This window comes from Clarias gariepinus, chromosome 7 (assembly GCF_024256425.1).
Source record: "Clarias gariepinus isolate MV-2021 ecotype Netherlands chromosome 7, CGAR_prim_01v2, whole genome shotgun sequence".
In the NCBI taxonomy this organism is placed as follows: Eukaryota; Metazoa; Chordata; class Actinopteri; order Siluriformes; family Clariidae; genus Clarias; species Clarias gariepinus.
In genome coordinates, this window is record NC_071106.1 from 20,147,406 (window position 1) to 20,171,712 (window position 24,307).

The 24,307-nt window shown below is 35.3% G+C and overlaps 1 protein-coding gene across 1 annotated transcript; it reads left to right on the forward strand.

Annotated features, from left to right (window-relative positions):
- The first annotated feature begins 5,164 nt into the window (after positions 1 to 5,164).
- Positions 5,165 to 16,029, forward strand: chka (choline kinase alpha). The gene is made up of 12 exons (XM_053500150.1): positions 5,165 to 5,569; positions 5,789 to 5,897; positions 7,660 to 7,713; positions 10,268 to 10,381; positions 10,704 to 10,837; positions 11,542 to 11,646; positions 11,765 to 11,823; positions 11,951 to 12,038; positions 12,834 to 12,942; positions 13,225 to 13,331; positions 13,829 to 13,910; positions 14,357 to 16,029. The coding sequence occupies exons 1-12, from the start codon at positions 5,337 to 5,339 to the stop codon at positions 14,414 to 14,416; spliced, it is 1,254 nt and encodes a 417-aa protein (XP_053356125.1). The 5' UTR covers positions 5,165 to 5,336; the 3' UTR covers positions 14,417 to 16,029.
- The last annotated feature ends 8,278 nt before the right edge of the window (positions 16,030 to 24,307 follow it).

Here is a 24,307-nt window from a genome sequence, read left to right on the forward strand (position 1 = left end):
AATCTAACAGTAAATCAACAGTTAGAGCATAAAACAAAGCAGCTATTTAGTAAGTTTAGTTTCATGGTTAGTCTTTAGGTTTACGTGATTTTACGTGGTATTATGATTTAGAGAGTGTATTGACATGGATTTTGTTTTTATGTCTACAATTTTTTTTTATCTTAAATTCAGAGATACCTTCACCCATATTTCTTTATTACATAGGTACTTCAGTCTATCCAGTTTAGAAGAAGTTTGAACACAACATTAGCTAGGTATCAGGCTGAAGTTTGCTTCTTATTTTAATTTCCTTTCTGGTAAGATCCGGGCCTTAAAAAGGCCCGGATCTTACCAGCACTCTGTGCCACAAAGAGCACAATCACACACAACTTCCTTCCGCCATTACTTCCTCAGTCCCAAACTCTATCCCAAACAATCTGACAATTTCATATGAACATTAATGCAATGTATTGTAGAATTACTTAGTATGAAGAAATTTACCTGTACTATTTTTATTAAAACAGTGGCATTTGCGAATATCAGATGCTGGCAAACTGCACTTTGCCTAATTACTACACTACAGTATTTTTAGATGAAATGGTCTCAAATGAAAGAAATTAGGCATAAAGTGGAAAAAAAATCTGTGTAAGGTGGTGACTAGGAAGCCAGCGTAAGACTTGTCAATTTTTAAATTGCTAATTGCTTTTATTTTTGACAGCTTTTCATAAAACAACAATGCAGCTTTCCTGTTGATGAAAACTCCATTTCTTTCTGCCAGGACACACCACATTTAATAAGTGTGTGTCTGTGTAAGTTTAAGCACACTTTACACTCCACAATTGGTAGAGATTTAATGTAACCACCCTTTTTTATGACGCAACCCTTCTACAAAATCCGCCACAATAAAAAATAATAATAAATAAATTAACCTTGTAATTATTGCATAAGGACTAAATGTACAAATGTCAAAGATGACTGTATTATAAAACTATGTATTACTGAACTATGACAATAGTTATGTACAATATGAGGAGCTTACAGGCTTACAATCTATTTAAATAGTGGATATATTTTATTGTGTTACTTGTGTAGACTGCATTCCATTTAAATGACTTTAAATAGTAGACAGTCCTCCACCCAATGCTCCTTTGGGTTACCATAAGACAAAATCCATGCAGGTATTGAAGTAAAAATAAAATACCGTGCAAAACTGTGGGTTGAGACACTTTGTTGAGAATAGAGCAAAACAAAGGAAAAAATAGAGATGATTAAAGTCGCTGTCACATCAATCTGATGTTTGATGTGAACAGTAATGAACACTCTACATCCGTACAATTTTAATGTATTGTACTGCTGCTACATTGCATATTGAATATCTGGGTAAATATTACAGTTAAAATTTACATCAACAAATTTTATATTTGCTATCTGTCTGTTTAAACAAATGTTCTTAAATGTTCTCAGCATATTGTACACACTTGTAATAGTACATAATTCTGTAATAAAGTTATGATTTCTTTACATCCTATTCCAATAAATATTATCCAGACTAAATATTATCTAGACATTTAATCAAAAAAAAAAAAAATAAAATAAAATGGCAAAGTAAATACTTTTTACACTATACTACATGTATATTTTAAATTATAGATTTATGACAGCATTGTGGCTGAATTCACGTCTTATTTCTTTTGCAGTTTTGTACACTGGAGCTTTAAGAACAACACCTAATTGTTTTGAGTGTACCAGTATGGTGCCAGCCTCGGTTCCCTGGCTTCAGCTGCACAGGCAGAAATGACCGTTTTTTGGTTTCCACTTGCACACTACTATCTCTGTCTTCTTCTAGTTGCTATGCAAATACTGTGTGATGATGTTATCAATATGCAAAGTAGCACATGACATAATTTAGTGACATGATACTGAAAATAGTTGCCAACATTTCGTGTAATTTCTAACTACCGTCAGTCTCTCCTACACTGTCTGTGTCAGCACTTTCCACCCTCCTGTGTCCTGGATTCTAATTGTCTTGAAAGAATTAAGAAGATACAGAGAAATGAGGAAGAAAATTCCTTTATAATACGGTTCATCTTAGGCAAGAGAAATGTGTGCATATTGCATATTTTATGGGACATTATACATCATCTGGTCTAAATTCAAGACAAGTAATGATGGAGGAAGAAGTTATTTAGGTTCACATATTGAAATAAACAAGAAGTGTACACATATTAAAACTAATGTCGGAAAGGAAACCAATAATAACCTGTTTACACATAGCTTTCATACATACAAACATACAGTAAATACTGTAATTGCATACATACATACATACATACATACATACATACATACATACATACATACTGTACATCTTAACACTACCAGACCCTGGAGGTGCAAGGTGACAATGCTAACCACTACACCACCGTGCCGCCCAAATCCATCCAGTGCATCCAAAATAATTGTTGCACATGTAACACGCATGTATGTGCATGCACACATTCTTACAAGTGCTTCCTACAACTAGTTAACTTGAACAACAAAAACATGTCACTGCATGATACAAGTGTGCAGTAGAGTATCTGCAAGTAAAAAAGTATTTCTGATTCAGATTTTGAGACTAAGTAAACATACATAGATACCTTATTGATACTTTATTACAGACATGCGCGCTTTCTCTCTCTCTCTTATTTACAGAAAAAAGTGAGAGCACAAAGAGACAGATTGACGTACTTGCAAAGACAAGTGTTGATTTTGGGAATTACTATTTTTTTATATTATTCACCCCTGGTGGTAGGTGCTTGCAAGCTTTGCACCGGTGGGATTTTGTTAGTTTGATCTGTGAACCATGAGGTATATTATTCGTTACTTAATTTACTGTAGAATCTCACAAGTATTGCTTGGATATCAAGGCTCTCTCCATCATGGTCCTGGCTATGTCGAAGGAAATTAAGGGGATGATACTTAACTGAATAGCAGAAAGACAGCTTTCAGTTGCTGAAATGCGGCTTTCCTGTTGATGAAAACTCCATTTCTTTTTGCCAGGATACACCACATTTAATAAGTGTGTGAGTATAACTTTAAGCACACTTAACACTTCACAATTGGTAGAGATTTTTAAAAAAAATTATGACGCAACCCATCTACAAAATCCGCCAAAATAAAAAAAGAAATCAACCTTAAAATTGGTGCATAAGGACTAAATGTACAAATCCCAAAGATGACTGTAAAATATAATTATGTATTACTGAACTATGACAATAGTTGGGGAGCTTACAGGCTTACAATCTATTTAAATGGTTGATATATTTTATTGTGTTGCTTGTGTAGATTGCATTCCTATTAAATGACTTTAAAGAGGCCTCCACCCAGTGCTCCTTTTGGTTACCATAAGACAAAATCCATGCAGGTGTTAAAGTAAAAATAAATGTCAGAAAGGCAACCTATAATAACTTACATACATAGCTTACATACATACAAACATACAGTAAATACATACATACATATATACATACATACATACATACATAAACACTATACATTTCTAAATTTCAACACTGCAACTTCTACAGCAAGAACAGCAATCTTCAAGTATGAACACAGATTCTCAATTGCATTAAGGTCTGGGGTTTGACTATGCCATTCTAAAACATCTAAACGTTTCCCCTTAAATCACTTGACCATTGATTTAGCAGTATGCTTCGGTCATCGTCCTGCTGGAAGGTGACCCTCCGTCCTAGTCTTAAATCACAGGCAGAGTGAAACAAGTATCCCTGTAGTTAGCACCATCCATCTTTACCTCGACTCTGATCAGTTTCCCTGTCCCAGTTTGAAAATCATCCCCACAGCTTGATGCTGCCACCACCATGTTTCACTGTTAGGACGGTGTTCTTGTGGTGATGGGATGTGTTGGGTTTGTACCAGACATAGCGTTTTCTTTGGTGGCCGAAAAGTTACATTTTAGTCTCATCTGACCAGAGCACCTTACTTTATACATTTGAGGAGCCGTCCACATGTCTTTTGGCAAACTCAAAATGTGCCTTCTTTGTTTTAAAACTTAGTAATGTTTTTTTTTTTGCCACTTTTCCATAAAGCCTAATGTATGGCTTATTGTATGGCTTATGGCTGTAGAACTCTGCAGCTCCTTGGTGTTCATGGTGTAATGCCTTTTGCTTAATGGTGTTGCACAGTAGTGATTGGTCGTTCATAAATGATTCGTTCTTTTTGAATGAGTCTTTATAATGATTTAAAAGAACAAGGAGTCTCGGAGAGTAATTAGTTAATTTTCTACTGGGCGCGCATGCGCAAAAGGTTATGTACAGGAAACAAAAATGAGTAGTTACCTTTGAGCATTTTGGTCTGAATTGTTTGTTCTTTTGTTATGTGACTCCCATAGGCGCTATACAGTGCAGTACACAGGAAACAATTGAACAGCTTTCAACGAATCTTCTAGTCCAAGTCATTCGTTCTTTTGTCACGTGACTTTTATAGACGCTATGCAGTGGAGTAAATTCAACAGAATGAACGAATAGGACTAGAAGGTATGAGAGGTGAGCTGCTCGTTCTGTTTATCATATGTCCATTCTATATATTCTTTTGTGCAGATCCATGACATAAAATTCAGATTTACAAAACATTTAATTTACAGGTTATATTGTAACAAAACATGAAAAACGCCAAGGGGGTGAATACTTTTGCAAGTCACTGTATATTTTAAATGTCGTCTTCTTTGTTGTTTAGCAATTGTTGGAATCCAGTAGGGTCCTGTAGGTATAATTCTCCCTCATTTTCTTGGCTTCTTAAAGGGTGATTTTTCTTTCGAAGAAACGTTTAATGCATCCTTCCCTGATCGTGTCTTGCCTTGATCAAATTCACAGGCCTGTTATTACAAGATACGTCACAATACCACACTTTATGTTTAGCATTTTGACGACATATGTGGCATTGTGATGTTTTTTCTTTTCTTTTTCTTTTTTAGATAAAATCATTGTATGGTTCTGAACACCGGGCTTTGGTCTTGTGGTGTCGTATCATTTGAAAGAAAATCACATTTAGATCCGGATTTTTACTTTGGCGTCCATTGCAGCTTGGGTGTGGGGTTGGCGTGCACGGATAGTCCAATCAGAGACGAGACTCTGATGACGTAGGCTCCGACCAGTTTCCTTTAATAAGTCTCACACGACAGTAAAGCGCCATACGCAGTTATTCGTCAGCACGTAGACCTTAAACGACCGCACTCTCGACCACTGCAGACCAGCTCGTCAAATCTGTGCGTTGCAGAAACGTATTATCTGTCCTAATAATCACAGCAAATAATATTCTGTATCAAATAAATTCGAGTTTATCTACATTAAAGAAAGATGAAGACTAAATTCATCAACGGCGTGTCCGCATCCCCTACCATGTCTCTGGGTTTACTGGTGACCGAGAACGAGCTTCAGGTCCAGCCTGACACCGAACCTGCCTGCAAAGCTCTTCGAGATGAAGAAGCCGACCATGAGACCAAACACCAGGCGTATCGGTGGTGTAAAGAATTTCTGCACGGAGCCTGGAAGTGCATTGAGGAGGAGGATTTTCAGTTAACTGTAATCAGGTAGGCTTCCTGCATGCACATTCCTCAGCGAGAGGTTTTCCCTAACCCAACCTTAAGTACTAGATCAGCAGCACTCACGATCTGCGTCACGTGCATTTTGTTTTACAATGCTATCTATCTATCTATCTATCTATCTATCTATCTATCTATCTATCTATCTATCTATCTATCTATGTGTAAATACGTACAGTATATAATCTCCACACTTGTTTATGACAGAGGGGGTCTCAGCAACAAGCTGTTCCTCTGCGCATTACCCGAAGAGAAGGAGTGCATTGGGGACGAGCCAAAAACCGTGCTGCTTCGCCTATATGGAGCAATACTGCAGGTGTGTTTCCCACTCCATGATTCAATTCTGTGTGGCATGTTAAATCATTGTGCACCACAAGCCTATATCCCCTTTTTACAGTGGAAGGTATAGAGATAACCACACCCCAGGGAGCTAGCAACTATGAAAAAAAAAACCTCAACAGGTCTGTACAATGACATAAAAAAAGGTCCATAGAGAATAGTGCATCAATAATTAATCAAATTTGATAGTCAACTCATTAGGTTTATTATGCCCCTCTTCACTCTACATTATTCTTTTCAATGTGAGTTAATAATTAATAGGTAAGGATGATACGTGTCTATTGGTATATTGGTTATATTCCACTAACTACATCTAAGCCTAGATAATTTTGTAATCCCTGTGTTACATTTTCTGTGTTTTAGCAACTCCAACTCACTAAAAGTAACCGGTCAGATTTGTTTTATCATCTCACCACTGTTTTAGATGCATTTATTTTGAAATTCGAATCCCAAGAGTTTAAACTCCATAATAGATGGTAAATAGTATTTGTATTCTTAAAATATGAAGGGAAGTGTGTACATGTTTTATATTACATGTATGTGTGAGAGAGGTAGTATGTATGAGAGTTTGTCATATGCATGCTGGTGTTTGAATGAGGAATGCCGTATTTTGTTGGGTGATGCCTGTACCTCCATGCCTGTACCTGCGTGTCTTCTTTGCCGTAGGCTTGCCCAAGGAGCGTGCCTTGAGCACTCTTGTTTCCAGGTGACCCACCCATACCAGTCACGGTACAGTATTAGATCCCAGAAGCTAAAGCACTGTCAGCCAAGTTCTCGCCATTATGTCAAATGCTTTAATCTTTTGGCATTTGATTCTTTTATGTGATGTTGTCAGAAATACTGTCTGCTTCTGTCTGCTTCCTATAAACAAATTCTCACAACACGTTTAATAACATTTACAAAACTAACACGGAATGCATTTTTAGTGGACAACTTTTCCATTACTATATGCAAACCACCTTAAGACCACATATAGTAAAACCACAGCAAATTCCCTATGGACTGTTCTGTAAATAAAAATGATTGCTGTAAATGTGGCAGGTGCTAGTTAGTCAAAAATACACTTCTCTAAGATTTTGCTGTCAGAATCATGAAATTGAATTAAAGTGAGCTTATCTGTAGTTATATGTAAATTTAATATTGAAAGAATATATCTCCACAAGATTGTCAGAGGCAAAGGGAAAACTTTATTTTACAGATGTTTGTACTTTGGAAGAGGTAATGTACATTGTAAGTGGTAGTGTGTTACAACATAGTTACTAAAAACCTTAGATACATTAATTTCTTCTTAAACAGTAGCTAATGAGTTTTCATTATTAAAAGCATTTAAACAGTTTAGAAATGTCAGTCAGCTGGAACATTGTTTTTTTTAATAATTGGAGCTATAAAGCTGCTTAATAAATTCCTGATTCACAGAGAACTGTGTTAGATTCATGTCTATTAACCAGTCATACATTCCTAATTATTGAATATCTGGTGTTACTGACTAATATGTTTGACTATAAAAAAAAAAAGGTAAATCAGTAAAAGCATTATTGGTTTAGCTGAAATTTTTCTTATGGTAGCATCAGATATGGTAGAACGTACCCAATTATAATTCTTGCTGTTTTTTATTAAACAGAAATTTTCCATGGTCTGTTGTCACCTCCTCGTCAAGATCTGTCGAAAAGCGAAAAAACAAACAAACAAAAAAAACGTTGTGCTTATGGTCAGCTTTTTGCTTTTTCTTGTATTGCTAGATGTCCTGTAATAAAGGAGACTCCGGACAGTCAAACACAGAAAAACAATTTCAGGTACGTAACATATGACATAAAAGCATTGCTTTATTTAGTAACTGGGATTTTTGTTATTTTGGCATTTATTTTGAGAATGGTCACTCAAAGTCTAAACATCTTTTAGGATCACATAATGTCTTTTCTTGTAGGACCAATATGTGCCACACCTGTGATACAATGCAAACAACATACAAAATTTCTGTGGTTTTATTGTACCATTCAAAGTCAACCATCAGGAATCATTACAATTTTTTTTGACAAATTATAATACTTTTGACCAGACATTAGAGACTTCACTTTGCAAAATCCAACACTGGTCTTTACACACTTGACACTCTCAGAGTCAGCAATGGCACCATACCTGGATCCTATTTAAAGCTTATTGTCACTTTTTCCCTTGCTGTCTGGTGTCATGTAGCTCACGTGCCTGTCTTTCACGTGTGTTAGTTCAGGGTGTATGTCTTATATTTGCTTTGTTTGGATCAGTCAATATATCCCAATCCTCTCACATTTTTTGTGCCACCTTTAAACAAAACGATCGTAACTCCTAGTTAGTCATGACACCGTGCTAGATCGTTACTGCTTGCTGCATGTTGTTGGCCATTTTTAGCTCAATAAGTTAATAAGTAGTTGTATTTACATTAGTAATCCAGTTGTGGCTTGTGTTCTACTCGGCATGTAGCAATGGAAAATCCCCAGCTGTTGCCCTGCCCCGAAGACACATGACATTCGCTGCTTAGTCATTGAGAGAGAGAGAGAGAGAGAGAGAGAGAGAGCAAAAAATCAAACAATTAAGGGAGCAGGTATTGCTCAGAGAAACAAAGCAATGGTCATTCATGGCAAAAATATAAATATTTTACCTATATGTGTTTTCTTTGTTTTCTTTATGTTTAATCCAATTAATTTTAATTTGATCATAAAAATGTGTATGAAAATAATATTGCTCAATGAGCTAAGGTCTATTAATAGGGGTTTAGCTGTAAGGATGATTTTAGTCTGTAGTCCCTGGCAAGAGCAGCAATTTATCACAATTCATTCCAACTATAAATTGAAGGGAAACTATGGTTAATAAAAAAAGCAAGAAAGGTTCATGTGTATGGATCTAGATTAAAAAACGTTTCAAGATTTTCTTGATCATAGAGTGTTTCTCTCTGTGTGTGCGTGTGTGTGTAGGTGGTGAGCATGTGTGTGTTTGTTGATCGTTTATAATGAGAAACTAAAGAATGCTCACTGGGCTATTTATTATATATTATTACATAATAATTAACAAATGTCCTTTGTTATTGTAGACCTGTAGTCAACTATAAATCTTAGTTCTGCAATAATGATAATTAGTAGATTAGACTAATAATGGTAGACATAAAGATACAAATGCTCAAAATTAAAATTTTACTGTAAATGATAGAATCCACACTCACAGAAAGGGAAAAAATAGTCTAAGCTAACAACATTGCTAAAAAAAATTGATGGTGTTGTGTATATAATAGATTCTGGTTAGCCTTAGAGGATGAAGTTTTCTGTGTGATTATTAGTGAAGAAAATGTTTTGCCTTACAACATTGTAGTGCAATGATACTTTTTGACCTTAGTACTATGAGGTTCCATGTGGACGAAAGACGAAAACTTAGAACCTACCTCACAACTTTACGTCACAACTACTAAGGCCATGATATGTGACTCAGACTTGGCTCAGCTTCTGTATCAATAAAAAAAACAACAAGATAAATATTGCCTTGTAGATAAGAGCCCGGTTACATTTACTATATGGTTAATTATTCTGATCTGTGTATATTGGAGAATGAATCTGCAGACATTAAAGCAAACCAACACAATGCTGATGGCCACTCTATAGTTAATGATTCATTTAGCAAGCTGTTGGATGACAAATGGGACCAAGAAAAGGATAATTGCATTTAACTTTAATTTTCTTAAAAAAAAAAAACTTAGACCACTAAATTTTTACTTCAGATTTAAGTCCTGCATTGACAACATCAAGAATGACACAAAAATAACATGTTAGATAATACAGTCTGTTTATCAGTGCATAAACACATTATTGTTATTTCAGTGGAATTTTCCTTAAACAACATGTGACTATGATAGTGTTTTGGGGAAGTAAGCTTCCTTCATCACATGGAAGTGATATAGTGCATTTTTTTCTACTCTTAGATCATCAAGCATACCAGTGTATTTGTCATTTAAATCACTGAACATTTTGGAACTGAACCTTCACTGATCCTTTTTTAGGATATTAAAAAACATCCTGATGTCATTCCTAGTTAAACAGGCATAATTATAATTAGTGAATAATGTAATAATGAGTTCCAACTTCTAAGCTACCATTTTATTAAAAAAATTAAATAAATATTTTAATTCCACTATCGAAATTTTAAAATTGAACGCACATTAATAGTGTATAAGAATTTGGATTCTTTTTTATTATAACATGGTAACTTAGTTACTTAGTAATGAACTAATAAACTAATAAATAAATAGTTTGCCCTTTATGTTTGATTGTAAAGATGATGAGTGTGTGTTTGTTAAATGATGTGTATATTTTTACTTTTTTACAGGGAACTGAAGCAATGATCCTGGAAAGTGTGATGTTTGCCATTCTGGCAGAGAGGAAGCTCGGGCCTAAGCTCTATGGCATATTCCCCCAGGGGAGACTGGAACAGTATGTCCCGGTGAGTCGTACAGTATGGAATTTCATTGATCAGAAAATGCTGACGTCTATGAATGCTTGTGTGTCGATGACTGACTTATTACTCATGATGATGAAGTGGTTTATTTTTGCTTATATTTGCTCGTAAGGAATCAAAATCAAATGGGCAGGACCAATATATTTAGTTTGCCTAAGTGAACTTGTGTGTCAGCATATTCATATGCACTGACCATTGATTAATTTTAAAGGGAATGCAGACTAAATGTCAGAAAAAAATACATTAAATGGTTTCCAGATAGCATTAATCAATACTATATATCAATCCTACTTTTCTGTCTACACAGAGCCGCAGGCTTGCCACAGAGGAACTGGGAATTCCCAGTTTATCTGCCGAGATTGCAGAGAAAATTGCTAAGTTCCACAAGATGAGGATGCCTTTTAACAAAGAGCCCAAATGGCTGTTTGGTACAATGGAAAAGTGAGTGACACTGCACCTGTGTTTTCAGTGCTTTTAGCAGCATATCATATTTCAATTCATCTACTTTTAATTTACCTGTATGTAAACAATAGATTAACTATTGCTTTTGGGTGTTACTTTTAACTTATCAATGAGGTAAGCATTTTTATGAAAGAAACCTGTAATGGTAAAAGCCAAACACTAGAACACTGTCAATAAATTTTATCTGCATTTTACTCTTAACTTGACTGTGGAAAAAGTGCTTCTGTCAGAGTTGTTAAAGAGAGTAAAAAATGGCTGTATGATTCGGTTAGGGTTATAAAACAATAGCCTGTTGGAATGAGATTTGGGAAGTCTGACAATCTGCTAGATTGTCTACCTAAAGGGCAATTTTAAAGTACATTAAAAAAGATTTGTGTAATCAGATCCAAATTTTGTAGTCAAAGGCTCCCAATTCAATGTTTTTGCCCACCAACCAAACCAAATCTTTTTATATTAACGCCAAACCCACCTATGACAGTTTATGGAGCTTTATAGAACATGGATTATTTGGCTCAAATGTCTTTGTAGGTGTCTGCTGGCTGAAACAGAACACAAAGTGTGAACAGGTGGGAAAACTCAAGTATTTGAAAACCTCTGTAACTGGTTGAATGTTTATGGCCTGACTTTTTGGCTCAGAACTCTCCTGTTTCAAGGTCATTGATAGTGCTCTGCCCACATTGCAGATACATGAATCAGGTGCAAAGGCTGACCTTTACTAGAGAGATCCACATCCATAAGTTCAATCATCTTATGAGCTACAACCTGATTCAGGAGATGGAGAATCTCAGGTAAAAAAATTTTATAAAATCTTATTTAATACTCACTGATTTAGAAAACTCTGTAATTGTCACTGAAACAGTACTGCTGTGCTACACATGAGATGAGATATAATTATTGTGTGTGTAGGTGTCTCCTGGAATCCACCCAATCTCCTGTTGTTTTTTGTCACAATGATTTGCAAGAAGGTAGCCTATGTATTATATATATATATATATATATATATATATATATATATATAACTTTTTTCCCTATAAATTATGAGTTTTTGAGCATATATGTAATATTTTTAAAGTATTTCCTTACTGCTTGCAGGAAACATCCTTCTTCTAAGTGGCCGGGAAAATATGGAAAAGCAGAGGCTTATGCTGATTGACTTTGAGTACAGCAGCTACAACTACAGGTCTGTATGTCTCATTGTAGTTTAGGTTTCCATAAGCAGATACCTACGTGCTTGTAAAAGGTTGGTTCAAGTCAATGCTGCATTTGATACATATTTGATTCATGCCACCTTTTTTTTCGTAAACTAAGCTTGATATGGAAGTGATATATTGATCATTTGGATCTGAGACTATACAAAAATCCTTTCTCTGTATTTGTGTCTATGTTATCCCAGGGCAGTCTCATGTGTTTAAAATAGTAGGAGAGAAACTCTCGTTTCAGAGAGACTTATAGACATTTAAACCCCTCTAAGCCATCTAACAGGCCAGTCAAAATATTTTTGTCTAGGCCTTATGTTCCCTCTATGTTCCAGCACAAGATGGAATTTTACCCAGAATCCATGGACATCCTTGTTTAGAAATGCATAGCTCAGTAGCCGGTCAAGGATACATTGGAGAAAATGGGTAGCTTTAAGAGTTAAAGGCTTAAAAAAGCTAGTCATTGGCAGGCATGGTATTTTTTTCAGTTTTGCCTCCAAGATGGTCCCCTGTGCCATGAAAAACACAAGGAAAGTTTTATTGTTCCAGTGAAACATTAGAGACGGGTGAACACAGTCTTAAGACGAGTCTTTTGTTTGGTTTCCACAGCAGCGTTGAGGCTCGCATGAAAGGCCTGCTGAGCTTTGAGTGCCCTGCCAGCAGATTAGCACTTCATGTAGACTTCAGAAACAATGTATAGTAGATGGGAAACCATGCGGGAATGTTTACTATGGACTGTGCATGTTTTTTATTTAAATGGGCAACTTTTTGTTTTACAGAGGATTCGACATAGGAAACTTCTTTTGTGAATGGATGTATGACTACAACTGTGACACATTTCCATTTTTTAGTTCCAATACCAAGAACTATCCAAACAAAGCTCAGCAGGTATGAAATATGGAAGGGAAATATTAAAATCTGGTGCAGTTGAACACAGTAAAATACTATGGTAGATAGAAATATGCATGTTGCAGCGTGATGTAACCCAATTAATCAAACACATATTTGTATAATTTTCAATAAACCATATATTTTAAACTAGCATTGTTAAAGGATCATGTATTCTTGAAAAAAAGGGAATTCAATCTTAAAAAATTGTGTTCAATGTAAACATAGAGTAAGGAATTGCTTTAAAGAATGTCATTAAAACGAATATACTCTTCTATCTAGATGCATTTCTTTAAAAGTTACCTGTCTGAATATGACCCCAGCATGGCAAACTTGAGTGAGGAAGTCCAGCTGAAAATGAAAGAGAACATGTTGGTGGAAGTTAACAGGTAAACATATTTACATTGCTTGGATCTTTTTCTCAGTCTGCTTAGATTAGATTGACAAATGTTATTGCATGGCAGATTTTATTGTAGATATAAAGTCATAGAGTGTATAAAATTATAATTATGAGGCATCTCTTGGTTAAATTAAAATTAAAAGAAGCTCAGTTTTTGGTTTATAATTGCTCCAAAACAGTGATGTAAAACAAATGAATAAGAGCTTCTGCCAAATTCTTAAATGTAATTGTAAAATGGGGCTTAATTTTGTTTTTTTATTCATTTAAAATAGTTAAATAGTAGACTGTGATATTGTTGAAAAATATAGCTTTACCCTTTCTGGGCCTCCATATTACAGTAAAGAGGCAGTTTGAGATTGAGCAACTATTTGGAGCTTATCCAAGAACACTGTGCATTTCCAGGAAGAGGCTTCAAATCGGGGCCTTAGCTTTTTTTCAGTCACATGACTTCCACAATATGTGAAATAAATCTTTCTTTGGTCTTAGGTTTGCCCTCGCGTCACATTTTTTTTGGGGCCTGTGGTCTATAATTCAGGCGAGACTATCCACTATTGAGTTTGGCTACCTGGTGAGTTTTTGTGTTTATTTATGTTTATTTGCAATAAACATTTATGGAAGATTTAGACAAGATTCTAAATTTGAATTGTAAGCAAAATAATACAGTGCACACTGACTGCATTAGGAAGCAAACTATTTTATTAAACGAACACAGTTGTGTATACAAATGGTTAATGCCTGACAACCCTGACCAAAAAACAAATATTTGTCCGTTCAGGCTGGCATGACAAAATTGCATGCAGTTTGCTACAAATATTTACTTAGAAAGTGTAACAATCTGCAATGCTTTCAGCAATACATAAAGAGGACAATCCACAGCACATTACAGTTCATCAGTACCTACAAAACTATAAGTGTGTATATATTTAGGGTTATTAGAAAACCCATGGTGCACATTGTCTGGTTTCTCACCACCAGCTTTGTTCCCTTTTTTTTATTTCTTCCTCATCCTAACAGGACTACGCCATAGCCAGATTTGATGCATACTTTGAGCTCAAAAAGGAGCTGGGATTTTAAACGCTATGGTATTACTCTTGGGAGAGAGAAGCTAAGAAGAGTGAAGTGGACACTGCAGACTTGGCTTTTGAAAAAAGTCACTAAAAAGCAGATGCTTTGTGATGATGGTATGGTTCTGCATGGTCCTAAATCAACACCGATCATTTTTACTTGTCTTATGGATTTAATAGTGTACTAGGCTACTTCTCAGCATGTATCTCAGTGTTTCAGCTCCAGCAGCTCAACACATTTTCATACTGCTGAAGGTTTTTGGGCAGCTTAAAAAACAAACAAACAGAAAAAAGCATACATGTAAAATTATCATTGCAAAGTAATGGGTGGGCCTTAAAAACAAACAGCAACAACAAAAAAAAAAAAGCCTAGAATAATCTGCTGCTCTAACGTTTATCTACTGGTAAAAATACTTGACCCTAAAGAACTATGTATGTCTGCATTTGTTATGGCAGGTAACCTTTACTGCATTATCTTTACAACCTGAGCTAGGAAATGTGAAAAAGTGAGGTTTGGCATGGACCTTGAGCTATAGACTGGTACAACAAAAAACTCATTTGGCACTGTGGATTGTCAGTGCTTAGAGACACGTATACATTTATCCAACTTATTTCAGTAAAGGCTTATGGTCCTTTTGTAGCTTGTTTACTTTCTTTACTTGAACAACTCCTAGACTCATGTTTTTTTTCATGTAGAAATTAAAAGAAGTAAAGAAAATTAGTTGTTCCATGTGATCTGATTACACATGTAATAGAACTGGAGTCTAGTTCTGTTACATAACTGGCTCTGTTTCACATTGTGGATGCAATTGTCATTATCAACTTGGGTTACAAAATGACAATCTTTCCCTTTTTTATAGTTAGCACATGTACCCATTGTTTTTCACGTAAAAGAATTGTTTTATTTCTGCTGGGTTATAACATTAATCATTTTTTAAAAATGTTTATATTTCATTATTATTTGCTGATCTATAAGCTAAACTGTGATAAACGTTTTTAATATTTTACAATCTTAGTTACTATTTTTGGGTATCACTTTTGTTATATTTAGCTACAAATGTACATTATAGTGGTAGTGTATTTTTTTTAACATTACTGTGAATGTCACTCTATATGAGTTATGTAAAAAAAAAAGTATTTCTAAGTGAAACTTGTTGTTTTTTCCTTTAATGGAAGATGCTTTTTCTTAATAAGAAAGTTGTGTTTTTTTTAATGGATATAAATATTGCTAATTACTTTTTTTTTAACATCTTCATAGTGAATTCCAAGTAACTTTATTAGGTTTTACACCCTACATTTTAAAGCTCTAAGCACTTTCTGCACATTCTGGAAAAAAAATAAATAAATTCCAATACAATAAAATGGAGCCATTCCAAAACAAATGTATATGAGAGAATGTAATGATTTAAAAATCATATACTGGAATTTTAAACATTATTTTGTTCCTGACTCCATCATATATGTACAATACCACAGGACATTTCAAAACCAGTCTAAAGTTGGCTCGACAGTTTGCTCTTTTTGTATTGTAATGAAAAGAGAAGGATTTTGTTTTTACATAAATAATCTTGCTTTAATGTATATGCTTTGCTAATGAATTATAAATAAAGTTATGCAAAACTATCTAAATAAAATGTTTCAGCTTTTTCTGTCCTTACCACAGTGCTGGTATATACATCGATCAGCCATAAGAGTAAGGCCTCCTATCCAATATTGAGTAGGCTCCCCGCCCCCCACAAAAACAGGCTTGACCAGTCGAGGCATAAACTGTTCTAGATCTCTGAAGATGTACTGTTTTATTAAAAAAATGAGACCTTCCTTTGTTTATTTTTACTTTATCTACTTATTAAACTATGGTCCAAATCTATACGCACTGTCTACTGTATGTCATAGAGCTGACAACAGAAATTTGGTAATAATCACTCACTCACTCATCTTCTATACCGCTTTATCCTGTATTAAGGGTCGCGGGGACCTGGAGCCTATCTCAGGAGGCTTGGGCCAGGTTACACCCTGGACAGGGTGCTAATCCATCGCAAGGCACACACACACACACACACACTCACTCACACACCCATTCACACACTATGGGAAATTTGAGAATGGCAAATAGCCTAACTAGTGGGTGATTATAAGTATTTCTAATTATCTTACACATCTGCAATGTTGGAATATTTCTACCTGTTAAAAATGTATGTAAATAATCAGATAAATACTGTAATTATGAACTGCTTTTAAAGATTGTTTACCTTTGGCTGTGAAAATAACATTTTATACATACACACCACAAACATTTAACAACACACTTAAACAGATACAGAGCTGTCCAACGAGAGGGTGAGATAATACTATTAGTAATGCAACTTTGATTCATTTTACTTATTAAATCATTTACTTCAAAACAAAAATTGATAGTTCCTTTTTATTCACACAACATAGAGAACTGTGTATGAATAGACACATCCTTCTTCTCAGTTAGGATAAAAATAAAAATTAGCTTGTAATAAGGGTGCTGTTAGTTAATGAGACCCAAGGCAAACTTCTATGCATCTCCACAAACTTTCTTTCAAGTTATTGTTCTGTTGATGAGTATAGATAAATTAAAATCTAACCAATATTTTCCCTTATAATTATGTAAGAGTTAGTTAGGGATTATTAAACGGAATTGGTTGTCGAGTTTTCACTGCAATAAGATAATTGGGTGAGGTAATTAAATCTTCAGCAATGACTGTTTGAACAGACCTGCCTAAGTGAGTTTTGCCCTAGTTTGGTGGAATTACAGCTTTCATGTGTTTTGGCATGCTCTCCACCAGTTTTTCACATTGCTGTTAGGTAGGTTTATACCACCAATTTGCCTATGGTAAATTCAGTTGATTGGACATGATTTGGAAAGGCACACACCTGTCTATATAAGGTCCCACAGTTGACAGTTCATGTCAGAGCACAAACCAAGCATGAAGTTAAAGGAATTGTCTGTAGACCTCCGAGACAGGATTGTCTCGAGGCACAAAGGTTACAGAAAAATTTCTGCCGCTTTAAAGGTCCCAATAAGCACAGTGGCCTCCATCATCCGTAAGCGGAAGAAGTTCGAAACCACCAGGACTCTTCCTAGAGCTGCCCGGCCATCTAAACTGAGCGATCGGGGAAGAAGAGCCTTAGTCAGGGAGGTGACCAAAAATCCAATGGTCACTCTTTCAGAGCTCCAGAGGTACTCTGTGGACAGGGGAGAACCTTCCAGAAGGACAACCATCTTTGCAGAAATCCACCAATCAGCCCTATATGGTAGAGTGACCAGACGGAAGCCACTCCTTAGTAAAAGGCACATGGCTTCAGTTTGTCAAAAGGCCCCTAAAGGACTCTCAGACCATGAGAAACAAAATTCTCAGGTCTAATGAGACTCTCTGGCCATTCTACCAAGGCCACTGTGCTTATTGGGACCTTCAAAGCGGCAGAACCTTTTCTGTATCCTTTCCCAGATTTGTGCCTCGAGACTATCCTGTCTCGGAGGTCTACAGACAATTCCTTTGACTTCATGCTTGGTTTGTGCTCTGTCATCACTTTCAACTGTGGGCCCTTATATAGACAGGTGTGTGCCTTTCCAAATCATGTCCAATCAATTAAATTTACCACAAGTGGACTCCAATTAAGCTTCAGAAACATCTCAAGGATGACTGTTTGTGTCTGCAAAGTGGAGAAATAAGAAAGATTTAAGACTAGTTTATGGTTCAGGGACTTTTGAGTGATATTTAAACAGAGTAAAAAAACTAAAATATATCACATTAAATTAAACTGACTAAATATAAGCTACATTTTAACAGCTAATTAAAATAAAACAGCTTTTAGCAGCTCCTTTATAGTGTCACTTAATATATAATAGCTAAAAGCTAATTATGTTGCTCCAGTAACCACATTACATTTTACAGTTTAGATATTTGTACAGTAAGCCCTTGTAAACAAAGCAAGGTTCATGTCAACAGGGTTTGCGAAGATGGTTGTGAAAGAACTCGAATGGCCTGACCTTAACACCACTAAACCGCTGAGTCGAATTGGAACACAAACCTTCGCTTAAGGCATCCTCAACTGACATCAGGGGACCTCAGCCACTCTTGGCTGAATAAACACATATCCAAATAGCCACACTCCAAAATTTAGTGGAAAGCCCAGAGCAGTGAAGTTATTATAAAAGCAAATATATACAGACCTGTCCAACGAGAGGGTGAAATAATACTATTAGTAATGCAGCTTTGATTCATTTTATTAAATCAAGTTCAAGTAGGCTTTATTGTCACTTCAACCATATACAGTTAGTACACAGTGAAATGAAACATCGTTCCTCCAGGACCAAGGTGCTACATGCAACATAAATTTACAACATAAATTAACAGAAAAACTAAACTAGCTAACTAAGATGCCTAGTTAGCTGGCTAGCAGAGACAAGACAGATTGACCTAACATAAATTACAACATAAATTAACAAAAACTAACTAGCATAAATCATTTTCTTCAGAACAACAATTGATAGTTCCTTTTTATTCACCCAACATAGAGAACTGTGTATGAATAGACATATCCTTCTTCTCAGTTAGGATAAAAATAAAAGTACTGAGTCAGCTTGTAATAAGGTTGCTGTTAGTAAATGAGACCCAAGGCAAACTTCTATGCATCTCCACAAACTATTTTTCAAGTTATTGTTCTGTTGATAAGTTTAGATAAATTAATATCTAAACCAATATTTTCCTTTATAATTATGTAGGAGTTAATTAGGGATAAATGAGAAAAATTGGTTGTTGATTTTTCACTGCAATAAGGAAATTGGGTGAAGTAATTAAATCTTCAGCAATGCCTGTTTAAACAGACCTGCCTAAGTAAGTTGTGCCCTGGTTTGGTGGAATAACCCCCTACCAGGGCAAAGAATACTTTTTCGATTTCTCATCTGGAAATAACTTTATGATTATTGAACAGAGTGTATTTGTCTGATGACTGATAAAGAAGCACTACTTGAAGTAAACAAGGTGTCAGATCCTCGACCTTAAAAAGTTCTTCGTTCTTAGTGCCTTATTTTCCAGTGCCTTGAAAATAACACCTTGCTTGGTTTAGCTTGTCACTTCTTTTTTTTTTTTTTTAACAAACTGCACCAAGAAAATGCAGCATAAATTAGTACTTTTCTTTGTTTAAACAACTGCGCGTCTCAAACCTAAATGAGTCATAAATCATGACATAAGGTCCTTTGCAATTAATTATTTTACAGTACCTTTGTTTGTACACTTTGTTCTTATTACCATACCTCACCATTTTATTTTCTTTATAGCATACTACTGTACATCAGCACATCAGTTAAACTCCCCCCAAGGTAATTCACAAAGTATTCAGTTGTATTTGTTGGCAGAAAGCCAAGGCAAGATTCTACATTAATGTGTTAAAATTTAGACTATGCCTTAAGACATAAACAGTTGCATCTAAACGGTTTTTGTTTAGGTTAGCTACATCAACATCCAATCTCACTTTGAGTCATGTGTTTATGACTATTATTTGTATTCGTAGAAAAATGACGTATGATAGTTCATGTGGCATGGAGTTGGCATGTCCTCCCCGTGCTTGGTGGGTTTCTCCTGGGTACTCTGGTTTCCTCCCACAGTCCAAAGACATGCAGACTAGGTTAATTGGTGTTTCCAAATTGCTCGTAGTTTGTGAATAAGCATGTAAATGTGTCTAGTGTACGTGTGTGTGCCCTGCGATGGATGAGCACCCCGTCCAGGGTGTACCTCTCCTCGTGCCCTAAGTCTCCTGGGATAGGCTCCAGGCCCCCTGTGACCCTGTATACAGGTAAAGATGATAAGTGAGTGAGTGAGTAAAAAAAGATACATGATAAATGATGTTACTGGTGTTATTTTCATTATTGAGTCAGTACACAGCCATCCTATGTTTCCAAACATTACTTTTTAACCTTATAATGACAACAGCAACACAAATGTTACAAAAAAATGCTTTTACAGTATGTCAGTAGAAAAAAAGCAACATAAAATAAAACAAAACAAACAAACAAACAAACAAACAAACAAAAAAAAAACATAATGAAGACTGAGGGGTTTAGCAAGAAAAAAAAGCAGCAAAATCTTACCAGTTAATTTAATTATAAAGATGAACAAACATTGTACTAAATATTGGCTTTGTTTAGATTATTAACATTTAATGCTCTTTGTAATATTTTAATGTAGAAACATGAAGTCATATTTGCTTTATAGAGTTTTTTAGTATGTACCTAAAATCTTTGCAGCAAGCCATCTTTAATTTTTACCCAAACATAGTACAAAATAAATACAAATCAATAAAAAGCTTTTTGAGTTGGTCAATAAAATCAGAAACACACTTTTGCCTTTTTGTGCACTTTTGATACATTGGCTTGATACTAATTATTCAGAAGAATTAGGCAGTATACATTACACTGTATTAGGACTTTTCTAAAAACATCTCTCAAAGTACACTTGTTGGTACTGAGAAGGCTGATATCAGTCCTTATTTTGTCAACCTATTGCTTAATGGTTTAATCATTTGTTCCAGTCACCAGTCAATTAACACTGAGTTAACCCTCATAAAGTCAAACTGATCTAGATTAGGTATGACTCTCTAATATTTATCAAATAGAACAACACATCATGGTGCAGTCAAGTTTCTGCCCCACCCTAAACAAAGTTCAGTATGTTTACCAAGTGAATAAAATTGAATCCTGTCCTACAGTGTGACTGCTTGCAGAGTTACAGATTTTTTTTTACTTAATATTGGACTACTCAGGAGGTTCATGCAAATGTGGTTCATAGCTATAGCTCATAATTGGGTACTGATGTTTTGTCTTTGGGTGAATGAGGACAATATCAAATTTGAATTAGATACCTGTAATAGGCAACTTTAGACCTTAGAATTTGATTTATAAAGTGTTCTGACTGATATTATTTTTTAAGAACATAACCTGTGTCCTGGGGATCAACACTCCTACAGGATTCAGTTCCAGCTGGAAATCAGCACACCTTGAAGTGCCAATGGGGAGCATGATACTGATTAAATTCCAGTGTAAGACTGCATGTCATGACAAAATTAATCATGGTTAGATAAAAGACTAGGCCTTCTTTCTAATCTTCATATCCTCTTCAGTGGTCTCTTATTATATTTCTATTATTCCATTTATTGTTCTTTCTTTCTTTTATTATGTACAGAGTGTGGATTTATTTTGCCTGTACTGTAGGTATGTAGAGAATGTTGTACAATGGGGGTAAAATGCTGCAGTTGTATCGAACTATTAATTTAAGAAAGTGCATAAAAGAGAAAGCAGCCAAAAAGCTGCTGACACGAAAATGTTTTTGGTGGAAGGAGCAGGTGATAAATCAGTCCATTTAATGGGTGCCAGTGGAAAAAATCTGAAATGGCATCTGGTCAAAAAAAAAATGATGTACTTCATATGCCTGCACATTTCAAGAAACTCAGATCAGCACCTCTTATAATTGTTTGTTAAGGCACATTTCAAAGGTTCTTGTGGGCACATTAAGTGTACTTTACAAAACACAAACAAAGACTTTGCATGGGATGTTTAGACATTTTGGCTTTTTATGCCTTCACCTCACTGCTATCACAGCAAACCATTCTCTGTGCCATGTTGTTATGTTCATGTTGGAACCAGGTTTGCAAGGCCCTTTTCCAAAGCATTTATTAAACTGTATTTATTCTGTGTTTATGTTATTTTTTTTACTTAGAATGAATGGTAAACAGAATACAGTGGAATAAAGTTGACTTATCTGTATCTTATCTGTAATGGTATGTGTAGTGAAGATAAGGTCATAACACACACAACTGCTCACTAACTTGGAATAAAAATAATGTTGGTCAACAACAATGTTGCATAAGTACAACATAAGTTCTGTCTACAGCTCAGCCAAAGTAAACCTGAAAATTACAAGGACATTTACATTACAGCATATGTGAGGAATAAAGTAGACTCTCTTTATCGCTTCTGTTTTTACATAAAAATAGTTGTGCATTTTGTCTAGAAGGGATCAAAGGAGAAAATGAACAAGGGCATGACAACTGAGATGCAGAATTTCCCCAAAATAAATACACTCTCTGACCTGAGCCCAAAAGATGAAGTTGAAAGGACATATTTTCAGCTTTAATTTACTAATATTTAAATTTAGATATGTTATTCTGTGATGGTTTCTTCAAAATAAATTTGGAAGTCTTCAAAACATCCCAATCGCTTAGGCACCGAGAAATGCATCCAGTTTAATTGGGAGGTCATACTTCAGCTTGCAGCAAGTTAATGACCCAAAATGCATTGAAAACACAATGAAGCAGTTCATCGGGGGAAAAGTGGAAGGGTTTAGATTGGCCGAGTCGATCACTAGGCTGCAACCAAATTGAGCATGAATTTCACTTTCACAATAGGAGACTGAAGAAAGAACCCATGAAAACAAACAACAAGTTAAAGAAGATGAAGATAAATCTGGAAAAGCAAAACAGAACAAGAACATTTAAGAGTCATGCTTGTGATGTCAGTTGGTAACCAGCTTTATACAGTTAGGCCAAGCAAAAGATATATAGCCAAATATATAGTGTTATTTATCTTAATATACTTTTGGACTATCTGTTCCAAAACGTCTCTTTTTTTTTTTAACATAGTTTTTGTGATTATCACAAAAACTCATCTTCTGATCCTAAACCAAGATGTCCTCTGTGTATAGCAGAAACAATAGAATTGGCCATACTGTTCCAATACTTCCAAGGGCAACTGTACATCTGCTGTAATTTTCCACTGTAAATTTTAAACAAGCCCTCGGGAGGATTAGTTTGTGTCAGAATAGCAGCCATGTGATAGCTGCTTTTGTGCCAGAGTAGGATTCCCTGCCAGAGTAAACTTGGCTCACAGATAAACAGTGTAAAGGAAAAACTAAAAAAATACTACACTACAAAACTGAAAGAATGGTTAAAAAGTTACGTAATACTTTCGTAAACGCACCTGTAAAGAAACATTAATTTGTATTTAAATTACAGAACAAGTTAAAAACCCACATGCATCGATTCAGTCAGGTTTAACTGCCATTTATTATACAAAGAAGTTGATTAATTATTCACCAACAAAATTTCCAAAACACAAAACAAAGTTGGTTGACCTTTTATGATTTCTAAAACTGTAGAACGGGCTTTTCTTGCTGGAGTCATACCTGATGTTTTACATCGAGCAACAACAACAATGTAGGAATGTTTCACATCCCCCATCTTGGAGAGGAATCCATGGGAAAGGTTTTGAACAACAGAGTCGCCCACAGTTGCTCAGTCTTTATCATTCCTGCTATGAGTCAAGTCGCTGATATCAGCACTCCTTTATTTGCCATTCCTTCATTATCAAGGTCTAACAAATTTAATTAAAATAATAAACAGTTTTATGAAATTTATTATACTGTTATAACTCTTAAAATTAAAGAAAAGCACTAATAGGGACTTAGCATGGTGGGGTGGGGTGGGGTGTTGGGGTTACTCCTTTTTATATTTTAATTGGTCTTTTTCTGAAGCAAGATGATTGCACATACATTTGTAATACAAGAAAAACCCAAGAACTTGTGCACATGGTTTAACTTATTTTGTAATCATTACAGGGTCAAAATATACATACAGTGTCAAAAATGTACATGCAGAACACAATTAACCAATATTGAATGAACACTTGAATGCCCCTAGCAATATTACTTTTGGCAGTCATGTTTAGTAGATAACATCAAGCTTCTGACAGAATTCTGGTTGGATATTTGATCACTAAACATAGTTTGCACTTTTTTAAATTGAAAGCTTAAAGCTTAGCCTGCTTTATCCATTCCACAACCAGCTTTGATGTATGTTTGGGGTCATTGTCCTGTTGGAA

What these genes read in the sequence shown, in the direction of transcription:
- chka (XM_053500150.1), top strand. Translation starts at nt 5,337, where the DNA reads ATGAAGACTAAATTCATCAACGGCGTGTCCGCATCCCCTACCATGTCT. An exon ending in ACACAGAAAAACAATTTCAG is followed by an intron (nt 7,714 to 10,267) that starts GTACGTAACATA and finishes ACTTTTTTACAG; the next exon opens with GGAACTGAAGCAATGATCCT. An exon ending in ATCCAAACAAAGCTCAGCAG is followed by an intron (nt 12,943 to 13,224) that starts GTATGAAATATG and finishes TCTTCTATCTAG; the next exon opens with ATGCATTTCTTTAAAAGTTA.